The sequence below is a fragment of the Larus michahellis genome, chromosome 2, assembly GCF_964199755.1.
Source record: "Larus michahellis chromosome 2, bLarMic1.1, whole genome shotgun sequence".
Lineage (NCBI taxonomy): Eukaryota > Metazoa > Chordata > Aves > Charadriiformes > Laridae > Larus > Larus michahellis.
In genome coordinates this window covers 4126078-4140213 of record NC_133897.1, presented here as the reverse complement: position 1 = coordinate 4140213, position 14136 = coordinate 4126078, and the positions used below count along the sequence as shown (strand labels likewise).

The 14136-nt window shown below is 37.1% G+C and overlaps 1 protein-coding gene across 10 annotated transcripts in view; it reads left to right on the top strand.

Moving 5' to 3' along the window:
• The window catches only part of NKTR (natural killer cell triggering receptor), a 40563-nt gene extending 27212 nt beyond the window's left edge, over positions 1–13351 (top strand). For 5 of the 10 annotated variants that reach the window (XM_074573962.1, XM_074573960.1, XM_074573965.1 and 2 more), the window contains 7 exons: positions 753–840; positions 3625–3770; positions 4781–7723; positions 7943–8055; positions 8380–8439; positions 9058–9156; positions 10832–13351. In XM_074573962.1, coding sequence (XP_074430063.1) covers positions 753–840; positions 3625–3770; positions 4781–7723; positions 7943–8055; positions 8380–8439; positions 9058–9156; positions 10832–11037 — 3655 coding nt within the window. In that variant the 3' untranslated portion in view covers positions 11038–13351. The remainder of the gene's footprint in view (positions 1–752; positions 841–3624; positions 3771–4780; positions 7724–7942; positions 8056–8379; positions 8440–9057; positions 9157–10831) is intronic. The other 5 variants (XM_074573969.1, XM_074573968.1, XM_074573967.1 and 2 more) reach the window with 3 other exon arrangements.
• The last annotated feature ends 785 nt before the right edge of the window (positions 13352–14136 follow it).

Genomic DNA, 14136 nt, shown 5'->3' with positions numbered 1-14136 from the left:
ATTGCAGATGCTGACAAAAAAAAGAAAGAGTGAATAATTCCAAGAGCAACTTTGCAATGTAAACCACAGCAAATATTTGGCAATATTTGGCAAATAAGGTAGACTTGATTGGGAGAGTTGATTTTTCATCTTAGACTAAAGAAGAAACTTTGGTTCAAAATCACTCAGCCAGAACTTTATGACCTGTCTGTGATTTCAAGAATAAGAGAAAATGACTCTCCTTTTGATTCAAAGGAAGTAATGAGTTCACAGGCTACTTTCAGTAACTGTAAGAAGGAATGCTGAATTACCTCTTGTTGCTTAGGAGAGAAGCAATGCTTTAGAGTCTGTGGACTATTGTGAACTGCCATTCCCTACGCTAAGACATTGTTGTGTAATTGCTGACATCCTGAAAATCTTCTGCCCATGTTGTCGTCATGATTTGGGCACCAAACACAAGTTGACTTCTTTAGAAAAGCCATGTACTAGAGAAGTCATGCACCAGTTTAACAGAGTACTTTGCAAGTTCATTGTAAGCGTTTATTTATGCGTAGAGAGCTCAGATAGGCTACGTGTTTGGTTGAGAACAAATATATGTTGATTTGCTTTTCTTTGGTGCGTGTGTCTTCCTTTATTTCTTGGATAATTCACTGAATTCTTGGTTCTGCCATCTCAAAGTAAATTAATAAGGTGAATGTTTTGCACGATTAACTTAAAATTAGTTTAATTTTTTTTTCTTTCCATGTAAGCTCATATTTTATTAATTTATGTAGGAAGCTTCTTGATGCTACGCCAGTTCTGACTGATCAGAAACCATCAGTTTCTAAATCTGGACGAAAAATTAAAGGACGGGGCACAATAGTATGTGACAATTACTTTTTTCTTTGTTTTTTTTTTTTTTTATTTTTCTGTCACACAGAGTATCTTCTCTGACCTTGAGCTTTGAATTTCCTTGGAGGCTTTGTGTGACACTTTAACTATTGTTGAATGTTGTAGGTTCTAGCTTAGAAGGCTGAAATATTGTCGTCAGGTAGTTCATTTTATATCGCTTTTTTCCCATCCTTGCTGTCCTTTTACCTAAAGGTTGTTTGGGAAAACAAATGCTTACTCCTCATCTACAAGAAGTCTTCAAACATAAGAATAAAATTATTTCTTTTTAACGATTGAAATTAATTCAGCTAGATTCGTCCCAAGTGAGCCATGAAATCTGAAGTAATGAGAAGTGACGGAAGCTTTTTCTCTTCTCCACTCATTGCATTTCCTTGCTGTTGCTGTTAAGCCTCAGGACTGTAACACATGACAGTGGACAACGCTGTTCTACAGTGTCAGGGGTGTATACAGCCCTTTCTGATGTATAATGCCTGTCCTCCGAGTTCTGGTATTTGCATCTTCTGATGGTTGTGCATACCTTGCTGAGAAACAACAGCTTTGTTGGCAACTTTGGCAGAGTCACTTACATTGTTCTGCTTTTTGACATTTTAAGTCAATCTTTTGTTTCCTTTTTTCAGCTACTTCATGTAGTTTGTCAGATTTCATGAGCTGTCCTGGCTGAGATCAAGTCTGTGTGATGTCATAAGTGACACTACATGGGCAAGAAGTTACTTCTGTACAGTGCGGGTACTGAAGCATTTTTACAGATGCGCAGACTCGGTCTTTTTTTTTTTCCCTACTTCCCTCTCTGAAGACTGCCACTGTTTATGCAGGTTTCATTTCTACTTCAAATCTTTGGTATCCTGAAGACTTTTGCCTTAGTTCTGCTGCGCTCAAGCAAAAGTTTTCTTTTGTCTTATCTAGTAACCCACAATACAGGGCCCAAACCACTGCACAGCTGCGCTGTTGTTTTTCAGTAAGTAGAAGAGGGAGAATGTAAGAAAAGCTTTTGTAAATGTGCATTTGATTCGGGTGTATTTCAAATTGTAGCGTACCATGACTGAGCATATCCTTCCCCTTTAGAATGTTTCCCTGGATCAAGTTAGCCAGCAGCATTTGGGTAACCATAAACCAAACCAAGGCTCGGTCCTACCGAATTTTTTTGCAAGCGGAAGTCTTTGATAAAATAAAAGTTTATACATCTGTATAGCTGAAGACATTTTTTGTTAGAATGGTCTTAACTGAGACTTCTCTGAGCATGTTTTTCGTACATGATAGCCACTAGATTTGAGAAGTATTTTTCTACTGATCCCTACAATGCAATTATTTTAAGGCACAAAATTAACGGCTTATGGCCCAAGTGTAGACCAAGGTATTGTAGTGTTTGAGCCTCGTCTGAGAACCAACCCTTATTTGCCGGCCTTGACATTAAATCCGATAGCTGTCTTTGCTGCATCTGACAGCTTTTCTTTGTGTTTGACACTTGTGATATCCACTGAAGGAAGCCTCTCAAATGGAATGTTTTGAAATACTTATGTAAACAAAGACTTCTGGGAAAAATAGCTTAAAGCTGAATGGAATTGGTTTTTGCCAGAGATTTGGGTGTCTGTGTCTTGTTTTTCATAATTTTGGCACCCTCTTGGCAAAATTAAGAATAAAAATCAGTAATACAAGAAATAATTTAGGGCTATCAATTAGTTGGAGAAAAGCATTTTTCTGCTGTCTCCAGTAGTCTGATTAGCCACAGTTTCTATCAAGGGTGGAATTGTTTGCTGTTTTTCAAGATACTTGTTTGTAGTTTTGAGTCCTCTTAGGTTCTGAGAGATTCCTGAGTATAATATGAGAGAATTAGGGAGGTCCAAGAAACCTTCACAACCTATTATATGCCATTCATCTGTAAAAGCCTTTTTTTTTTAAGTAGTCATTGCTTCAGCTCAAAGGGAAGCTCCAAATCTTTATGGCAGGTTATCTTTTTGTTTGTTTGTTTTCTATATAAACAGGATGTCTTAAAGACTTTGCCTGTCATTAACTGAATAAACCAATACATACATCTTTCTGCCTTTATTCTGGGGGTTAATATATACTTCTTTTTTTACACACATTGCTTGTGGCTCAAAATAATTGAGTAAAATCCAGATGTTTTTCTTTATTGAGTCAAGGAGCATCTAATCTCTTCACAGAATTTACCTAAGTGTGTATCCAGCTGCGTAATGGAAAATAATGAGTTAGCAATATTGGAGTTTTTTCTCTGCAGCACAAGTAGCTCTTATTGCCTACTTAAATGCTGTGCCTAAGCATAATTTTTTGCTTGGAACAAGTCTTTAACTGGATTCCCATTTCTGAAGAGCTGAATGGCAGTAGTTCTTGAAATAGGGCTTGTCTTTACTTATACAAGCAGTTAAGTGTCTGCTAACTGAAGTGAAACATCTGTGCTTTAGTATCCTGAAAAAAAACCAGTTGATTATCTGCAATAATTGTGTTATGCCAAAAGGTGTTACTTAAAGGGAAACCATGACCTTGTCCTTGATTCTTCCTTTTACGTTTTGAAAAAATGAGTTAGCTGCTGGCCCCTCTCAAGCTTTGTGAAATTCTCTCAGAGTACAAAAAGATACGGTTAGCTATGTTATCTAGTCTCGCACGTGGGATAGATGTTGTCTGTTTTGTGTTATGAAGATGCATGCAAAATCTGTGTAAGAGGCACCATATATTTTCTGTATTATCCAGTCTCTTTTAAAGCAAAACATATTATGCAATTATCTTTCTTCGCTTTCGTAGCGGTATCACACCCCACCTCGGTCACGATCGTGTTCTGAATCCGATGATGATGAGAGCAGTGAGACCCCTCCTCACTGGAAAGAGGAAATGCAGAGATTACGAACATATAGACCACCTAGTGGAGAAAAGTGGAGTAAAGGAGATAAGTAAGATCCTTACTACAAATTTAAAATGTCTTGGGTTTTTTACACAAGCTTTAATAGATTGTGTAGATGCACAGTGTCATTCATGTTTGAATAAAAAATGTAAATATCTTCGTGGTTAACATGTTCCATTTAAATTCCAAAAATCAAAAGTGGAAAACTTTCAGTGTGACACTAGAAGAACACATGCTGAAAAGTGTCAGAGGGTCAGAAGAGTTGTTTCTGATGGTGCCATGTTGGATGCTTATTTAAGAAATAATTAATTGACCTGTCCAGTTTCCCGTTGCTTTCCATAGAGCTAGTCATGTCAGATTTCCTTTAGCCTCAAACTTGGTTATGTAGTTTCTTTGGATACCAAATAAGACAATCAAATCTACCAGTCCCCTAGTGTTTTAGTTATAATGTTCTTTCTGCAATTGCAAACTCTGTGATGGCAGTCAGCTCTCCAGAATTTCTGATGAATTAATACTAAATATGAGCTTCTGTCAAATCATGATAGATACACCTCAAAAGGAAAACTGAAGAATATTATATGTAGTCGTTATTGAATAATTGTCAATATTACTCATAGTTCTTTTTATATACTGAGTCTATTCAGTTTATTGCTGTATTGCAGTGTACCCGCTAAAAGAATACTAAATAAGATGATGTTTTAAAATTTGTATGTAAATGTTGTTTAAGAATCCTATAATTATAGAAGTCAAAGTCCTGTGGACTAGGGTAGTTGAAACATCTAGTCTCTTCACACAGATTCTACAATATGCAAAATCTTCTTGTGTTGGCTGATGCATTTCTTATAGAGAAGTAGCTCTCTTCATAGCAATGCAATTTCAGATATTAAAATGAGTGTAAGAAGCTCAGTCAAAGCACAATTGTCTGTTAATAAGGGGAGGGGAATATCTTAGTTTTTTAGAAACTTAATTAATTGCACTGGAGATGGGGAAAATACTTAATTTACCTGAAGTTTTTAAAGAATTTCCACTTAGTGTGGGGCTTGTTTGTTTGTTTTCTAGGTTGAGTGACCCATGTACAAGCAGATGGGATGAAAGAAGTGCATCCCGGAGATCAAGGTCTTGGTCCCATAACGGTTATTCTGATCTGAGTACTGTAAGATATTCTAGCCATCACAAAAAGCACAGAAAAGAGAAAAAGAAGGTGAAACATAAAAAGAAATCTAAAAAGCAGAAGCATTTCAAGAAGCACAAGCAAACGAAGAAAAAGAAAACATCAGCCTCATCGGATGTAGAATCCTCTCATTCCTTCCCCAAGAGGACGAAATCATCTTGTGATCATGAGAGGAAATCTCGTTCTTCTTCGTTGTCTTCCAGACGTTCATCCAGAAGAGACTGGTCGAAATCTGATAAGGAAGACCAGAGCTCATCGACGTTATCAAGCAGAGGGACTCGATCGTACTACAGGTCCAGATCCAGATCTAGGTCTAAATCAAGATCTTATTCCCGAAGAAGTTCTAGATCAAGATCAGCCTCTAAATCATCGCGTTCTCGAAGTAGGTCAAGGTCAAGTTCTAACGCTAGGCACCAAAAGACAGTTTCCAATTCTCCACGAAATATTTCAACACGATTAAATGAAAACAAGTTGAACAAGACCGCTGAGCCTGTAAGAGCAGTTATACTCCCAAGTGACAAAGTTGTCATACCACCAGTTGTCCCAGAAAACCTCCCTGTTATACCCTTAAGTGATAGTCCACCGCCTTCAAGGTGGAAACCTGGACAGAAACCATGGAAGCCATCTTATGAGCGGATTCAGGAAATGAAAGCTAAAACAACCCATTTAATACCTGCACCAACTAATTACAATTTAGTAGTCATTAAAGAGGCTAACACTTCTTCCTCGTATCGTAAGCGACAAAGGAGTTCAGATAGCGATCGAAGCGGTTATTCCAAATACCGTAGTGACAGAAGCTCAGATAGTTGGCCAAGATCAAGAAGCAGGTCCTCTCGAAGCAGGTCATACTCAAGATCTTACACGAGATCTAGAAGTCCATCTAGCTCTAGGACAAAGTCTCGTTCTTCTGGCAGATCACCATCATTGAGTAAATACCGCAGTGACAGGTCAGGTTATAGTGAGTCAACGTCTTACTATTCCCTTAGTGATGATGATAGACACAGAAACAAAAGAAAATCTGCATCAAGCGATCAAAAAGCTCGGTCTCTTAAACTGAGGCAAGAAACGAGCTCTGAAAGTACTCTGCCTTATAAGTGTACAAAAGACTACGATGAGTCTTCTCAAGGGTTGAAAGAGAGCGACAGTCTGTCGTCTTCAGACTTCTCTACTGACAGTGAGCGTTCTGCCAAAGTGAAAGTAGTCCAAGAAAAAGAAGGCCGTTTTCAATTAGAAGGAGATACTCAGAAACAGGATAAAAATAGCTTAAGTTCTGAGAGAGGGGAGGAGAAATCCAAGTGTGAGCGGGATTCTGATCACGCTAAAAAGAAAGCAGCTAAGGAGAAATCCTCTGAGCAACCTAGAGGTGGTGCAAAAGCTAAACGAAAATCCTATTCGGGTAGTAAATGGGACTCTGAATCAAATTCTGAAAGGGGAGAAGCAAGGCATAATAGGGGAGATTCCAGACCCTCCTCTGGTAAAGAAGAAGGAGAGGCCACGTCAGGATCTGATACAGAGCTTAGCGTTACCAAAAGGATAAAAAAGCAATCAAATTCTTCAGAAGGCTTTCTGGATTCTGATTGTACCTGGAAGACAAGCAAACAGTTGTCATCCTCTGAATCTGAGAGTTCTTGTTCTAGCTCAACAAACGTTAGAGGAAAGTCAAAAAAACACAAACACGGATTGAAAAAAACTCTTAAAAAATCACATTCCAAAAAAGCAAAAGAAAAATCCAAAGGGAAAAAGGAGAAGAAACACAAAGTTCAGAGAAGAAAAGAAATGTTTCATTGGCAGCCCCCCCTAGAGTTTGGTGAAGAAGATGAGGAGGAGATAAATGAAAAGCTGGTTGCCAAGGATGATAAAGAAGAAAAGCAGCTTATCAGGGACATAAAGGAGAAAAAGCAAGTTCATGAGAAGGATGAAATAGTCAAAGATAAAATGGGAAATGGTGAAAAGCCTTGTGCGGATGAAAAGCTTTTAGGTAAAAACTCGGTATGTGATACCTCACCGGATTGCAGTAACGTTAATAAAGATGGCATTGAAACAAATGCTTCAACCGGTATTTTAAACTCAGGAATAAATGTGACCGCCTGTAAGAATGAGGTTAAACAAGCTGAAGAAAGTAACCAGAACGGATTGGAAGATGTTATTCAGACAGATGACAACATGGAGATTTGTACGCCAGATCGTAACTCACCAGGGAAGCTGGATGTGGACATTTTGTCTCCTGTCATTCTCACTGCTAAACCTCAGGCTTTAAGTGCTAGTATACACAAAGATTTACAGGTTGAGACCCCTGAACAAGAGGCTGTCAAACTAGGAAACAATATTATAGACTTTATTAATATTAAAGAAGAAAAAGAAACAGGAAGGCAAGAAAATAACTCTGTCCCCATGTCTAGCGCTAAAGACTGTAGTTTAAAAAGTGAAAATACTGAAAATACACAAAGCAATATGATAGATAATAAATGGAAGCCTTTGCAAGGTGTTGGTAACTTGCAGCCAGCAACAGTTAGTACTGCTGCAGAAGTTAAGAACGTAGCTTCAGTGCCAGAGCCTAAACCAGCTGGTTTAAGAATTGAAATAAAAGCTAAAAATAAAGTAAGGCCTGGATCTCTGTTTGATGAAGTTAGAAAAACAGCACGGCTAAATCGAAGGCCAAGGAACCAAGAAAGTTCCAGTGAGGAAGAATCTCCAAGTAGAGATGACAATAGCCCGTCCAGGAGTCTCAGCAGGTCACGAAGTAAATCTGAATCTAAATCCAGACACAGAGCAAGGTCCATGTCTTACAGTCACTCAAGAAGTCGATCTCGAAGTTCTACATATTCATACAGGTAAGAAGTTTGCGCCATTCCCACAGCCTACTGTGTTAAATTGAAAGTTCTGATACTTAAGTCATGTTTTTCTTTTTCAATTCATGTTTTACTTTTAAACAGCACATTTAGCAAGTATGGAATAAATACTTATCTTAAAAGATAAAGCTTTATCATGCTTTGCTTTGTGTTTTCTGCTGCTCTTCTCTTCAGTTATATTCTATTTTGTGCTTTTCATAGTTGTTCGTTGATTGTAGGTCAAGAAGCTATACAAGAAGCCGAAGCAGGGGATGGTATAGTAGAGATCGGTCAAGAAGTCGAAGTAGTTCTTACCACAGTTACAAGAGTCGTAGGTAAGTTTCTCTAACTGGAAACAGTGTTGTGGTCTGTTACAAAACCAGTAAATTAGGGACAGCAGTCCGACGCTTCAGGCTCTGAGCGAGTTGGGAACGTGCTTAGCTATGCAGTTGAAGCGTTGGCTTGAAATGTGCAAGTTAGAATACTCAGATTTCAAAATTTCCTGTAACTGAAAAATAATTTTGTTTAATGTTTTGCAGTATGGGTAAGGAGTTCTGAGCAGAACATGTTCCTTTCCTTTCACTCCCCCTCTCCCCCCACTATCTTCAGCCTTTGTTTCTGATTAACTTAAAATGTCTTTGTGGTTTTGCTTTTGCCAGTCGAACCTATAGTAGAAGCAGATCCAGAAGTAGTTCTTATGGTCATCACAGTCGATCCAGGTATGGATTATAGTTTTAAACAAACTCTGCAATAAATGTACTTCTAATAAAAAATATCTTCGTGTAAGAATACTCCTTTATCTGTGGTACTTAAAAATCCAACATCACGATAGCAATTTTAATCAAAGCAAAATCAACATGAGATGCTTTCAAAAGCTTGAAAATAACCAAATCATCCTGGCATTACAGTTATAGGTGGTGATAGGAGATAAGCAATAGTGAACGCATTTCCCTTTATTGTTAAAATAAAACTGAGTTATAAATGGAGTCACTTTGTTACTTGTTTTCAGAACTACTAGCAAACAAGATTTCTACTGCATCTACAATTTGTAGAGAAAACGCAAAACTTTAAATGCTTACTAAGTCTTTTCTAGATTAATAAATCTGAGATTTTTACTGTTGTTTCAAAGATACTTCGTCTTGTATTTCAACTTTTCTACATTTCTAAAAATTCTACATTTTACAAAATGTAGAAAGATGCTTGCCACATCCTTCAGAAGTAATTTCTGTATAGCCACCTATCTCTGTATATAAATGCCTTTAAAACATACCTTTAAAATAAATAGCATTTTAGACAAGAAATTGTAGATTTACAATGACTTTCTTTTCCCTTTGAAGTAGGTCATACACGTATGATAGTTACTACAGCAGAAGTCGAAGTAGAAGTAAAAGGAGTGACAGCTACCGAAGATCCAGAAGTTACGATAGGCGATCCAGGTATGGTTTTGCTAGCGTGGCTTTGACACGCTGTATTTATGCAAAAGAATTTGCTAAATACATACTTAACAATCTTTGTGAAAACTAATTTTTTTCCCCTACGTAACATAAAAAATACGTTGTTACTAAAAATAGTAATTAAAACCAATTAAAATTAGAGCAAGTGTGTGAGTAAGGAAGTCGGAATTTCTGACATACTAAATTTGAGAATGGGGAAGAAACCAGAGTTTCCCCAGAAAACTCTCTCTAGAAACCCCAGAAAGATTTGAGAAGACTCCAGTTCATTGTATGTATGCATTCAAAATAAGCGTGTCTGGGTTTTTTTAATAATTTCAAATGTTTCTTAAACTACAGTGAACGAGCTCTCAAGGTTTAAACCAAGTGCCCTGTTACGGATTAAAAGCTTCCTGGTATGCAAAGTATTCCATTGGACGGTAATTTCTTTTTGGTTAAACTGCAAAGATGGATTTAAAAAAAAAAAAAATCTGGAAGGGAAATTAAAAAATGCAGTGCTAGCCAGAAGTAATTTTTAACTTCATAGAACATATTTTGAAAGAACATTTTGCTTGCAAATCCAGTGAGATTCTGATGAATTTAGGATAAATTTCATTCTACTTAGACCAGGGGAATTATATAGGTGTAAGTGAGCACATTTCACAAAGATCAGAAGTGGAACAGGATGGAGATAGAAATAGATATTTTTTTTTTTTAATATCAGTGATGATTCTTTTTGTACCTATTAAAATGTCCTATCTTAGTCAGTGCTAAATTAGGCTGATCCCGAAGACTGCTGTAAATTTTCATCCTCTGCTGTCCCCTTACCGTTTTTTCACAACTTTGTACCAACTCTTACCAGACTTTGCTCACATGCATTTCCCCATCTAGTTCTGACAGTAAGACAATTTTGGTCTTGTGTTTGAGGGGAAATTAACGACATTAATGGAGACTGTGGAAACAGAAGCATCATCGGTTTAGGATGTTGGGAAGCTTCAGAGAAAGAGTGTTGGATTATGATTGGCTCATCTTTCATTTAGAGAGCTTTCCTTCCAGGCACAAGGCTAGAAAATCTCTAGTGGAAGTTTATTCTGTGTGATTTGAATATATTCTGTGGCTTGTCTGAAACCATCTGGACTCTATCTTGATGTTCAGCCAGGTGCTGAGCTTGGAATTCTTCTGGATAAGCCAAAACTTTTTAATCTACAGCTTCCACTCTGCAGACGCTCATGCACTCCTGGTGGTGTTACGGGGCCTTAAGACCCTTTTTCAAATGAAAAACTGCAATATATAAAGCAAGGATTTGTTAAATTATCTTAGTTGAGAAACACTTGCAATATAAAATGATTTTTGTTAGAATATATTTCTCAGTCAGCTATTGGTATTTGCAAAAGAAGTAACTGTGGGTGATTTAGCTGTATTGGAGAAAGAAATGTTGCAGTTACAAACACAGTTTGACTTGAGTTACACAGGGGTTTTCATCATGTAAAGTTAGTGATTATTTTAATTTTGCATGTCCCTTAATGAATACTTCAGTTATATGAAATATGGTCCTGTAAAAGACTTGTGTGTTTTCTTCTTGTCTCGTGTGTGTCTGTCTTGACAATTTTTTCATGTTGATGCAATTTTGAATTTGAAGCTCAAAATACAATTTTGAGGCATTTTAATCTTTTCTTTGTAGATCTTATGGCTCTGACAGTGAAAGCGATCGCAGTTACTCTAACAATCGAAGTCCCAGTGAAAGCAGCAGATACAGCTGAAAGTGTTTCTTTGACGACGGAAACTGCATTTAGTAATTTTTTTCAGTGTTATGTTAAAAAAAAACAAACCACAACTGTTTTGACAGTGTCACAAGTGAAGTTGAAGGGTGTTTACAGAGTTAGCTGAAACTTTACCATTTAGCAGTGAACTCTCTTGATGGTATCCTTATGGAGAGAAGTACTGAGCTCAGCTCCCCTGGTTTGTGGGGTTTTTTTAATGTCAAATGCTACTTTTACGAAACAGGAAAAAAAAAACTCCACCAGTTTTCTTTCCTTGAATTGGATTCTCCAAGCCATGAATGACACTTCGGTGAATTTGCTGCCACCGCTTTTCTGGATGCAGCAATCAGTACTGTCTTCAAGTACGTTTATAAACACCTTGGGGCTTTCTGCCTGTTACTATTAAATATGTGCTAGCAAGTATAAAACTGTGAAGAAAACTTCTTACAAAGGCTGACGTTTCTAGTTTATTAAAATGCTTTTTTTTTTTTAATGCTGGAAGATGGGTTCCATGCCATCTTGTTTGTTGGTTATCGCATTATATATGGCATATACACAACATCTCGGTGACGCAAACAAAGACTGCCGCTCTGTCTTAATCCTTCCCATACTGTGATCTTGCCGAACTCTGCCGAAAAGGGTGAGATTATCCACAATGGGAATCGTCAAACTGACAAGCCGTGAGCAAAAGTGTGATGAAATGAGTTTGGGTCTTAATATCCAACTTGTCTAAACTTTTATGTTTAAAGTGAATTTTGTGATAAGCAGCAAAGTTCTTAAGAGTCTAAAAAAAAAAAAAGTGTTTCTTAACACTTTCTGAATTTCATTTCAATTCATATTACAGTGCTTGGCACACTTCGCCACATTTTGAAGTTGAATGTTGTAAACTGTTCTGTATATCATGAGTTTGTCCAAAACACTTTTTAAAAAAAACTTATGTGATGATATTTTTTTTGATTAAACCATAATGGTTCCTTTATCAGCTGTCTGTAGATGTATCCCATTTGCCATAGGGAATATCAGATATTGATATTGCAGATATCGAACTATATATTGTTAAAGCGATATGACTACAAAAATACTTGTTTGCCTGATAAGAAGCACGGACAATACTTTAAAAGTAAAGTTTAGTACCAGAAATGACTCCATGTTACAGGTAAACGGTTTGCAAAAAACCCATAGATTTAAACTGAAGAGCATTGAGTAATTTTTGCAATATTCTGATTGAGTTGATTTACAATGATTTGTAAAGTTTTTCAGCGTTTAGAAAGTTGAGTACTAAGAAACAGGGGTTTTTCTAATGGCATAACGTAACCTGAAAAGTGGGGTCTGTAGTGAAAAAAACAGACTAACGTAGCTTTATTAGAGCTAATGAATACTGTTGTATCATAATAGTTTTCATTACTGACTCTCTGTAATATCTTGAGATGCTTTCATTTTCTCAAATGTTTTCAAATATTGAAAATGACTTTTTTTTAAATCTCATCAGGACCCAGCAGCTTTGAAAATGAAAAGTGGTAATTTCTTGCTTAGGCGTCAGTTCCTACTGTCTCTTTTGATTGAATTAAGCTATTCAAAATTAGCTTTTTGGTACACTTCTGAAACATGAAAAGGAAGTTCAAAGTGAAGTTTGAAGACTGTAACGATGCTCTCTGTTTCTGTTCGTGAACAGCTGAATAAGGCATTTGTACACAAGTTCCTAAAACTGAATTTGTCGCAGGCTTTTCACTTTCTAGAACCCAAAATTCTGGATTTACACCTTTCTGACTCTTGTAGTTCAATGAACGCGTGTGCACGTAATCCTTTCGAATCAATATTTTGTAAGCTTCTTATGCTTTTTAAAAGTACATTTATTACTCAAGTCAGTACACATTTACAGGCACGTTTCTAACAGAGTAGCAGCCGTTTCAGAGCTCTGAACAAATATTTAATTGCAAACTCAAGGTTATGTTTGTTGCCATTTCATAGTTTTCAGTACAAAAGTAACTTGTTTCTTGCCTTACTGAGAAAAAAGAACTAGTGGGTTAGTGGTGTAACGAAATACACACGTATGAACATGGACATTCAATGCTTCTTAGAGGAAAAAATTACTCCAAAATCAGACTTTGTCATATTTCAGATCTGAGCTGACTTTTTATTTTTAAGGCCAGGGAAAGGTAATAAAAATACAGTCAATCAATTAATTGCAGATGTCCAAAATTACTGCAACGTCACCGCTGTCTATTTCATATCTTGAATTACAGCTTTAGGAAGAAATTCCATCTGGTAGATGGTTGGGGAGGGATGTGAGGAAGGGGAGTATTTTTACTTAGTGAATTCTGTTAAATTGTGCTTCAGATGATAAATGTACCCCTGAGCTGGTTTTTCTAACGTTGATCTATGTTTTTGCAATTTTGTTATGCAGAGGTAGTTGCTGTTTGTAAAATAAACTTTTGTACATATCTGCAGATGCTGTTTTTCTCTACGCCTGGAAAAATCAGTTGCTACTTGAGGGGAAACGGGCAGGAAAATTAAAAATACACTTCAATTTCTGTGTCCACTTTTGCCCTTTGCAAGACTCCCTACAAGTTGCTTTTCCTTTTCCTGACCTACACAGAGAGTGATTCCTCACCAAGCCTCTCTCCTGGGTTTACATAATGGTCGTTGGAGGAACAAATATTTTGAAATTTTCCAGTGATGTGAGGTCTCGCCATTTCCTCAAGATACAGAAAAGGTTTGTGAAAAGATACACTTAACAGATCTACGCGGAAATCTCTAAATGTGCCGAGTTCAACTACTCTGCTAAATATGCTTTCCCGAATACACGTTCCCACATCATTTCCGCAGCATATTGGAAACGTGGTATTAGCTCGAGTCAGCAGATGTAATGGCTCAGCGGACTAATCCATTAGTCTTTGAGACCTTCTGTTCCTGAAAAACTGGATTTCATTGGAAAATCCTGGCTCTGTCCTGGTGGAAAGGCTAATTGCCTTGGTCTAAGGTAAAAAGGACAAGTGGAAGTATTTCCTTATTGTTTGGTTTAGTCTTTAGCATGATCTGGTTAAACTACCATTTCCCAAACTTCGGAGCAGTGCCTTGGGGGGGGAAGAGGCAGAAGAAAAAGTAGGAATGCCAGGCGCTAGGAGCTATAGTGATGAAAGGTGTAAAAAAAACTATAGGGGAAGGGTGAATGGCTACATCAAAGACAGCAGGCAAAAATGAGTCCAAGAAATGTTGGACAACCTCT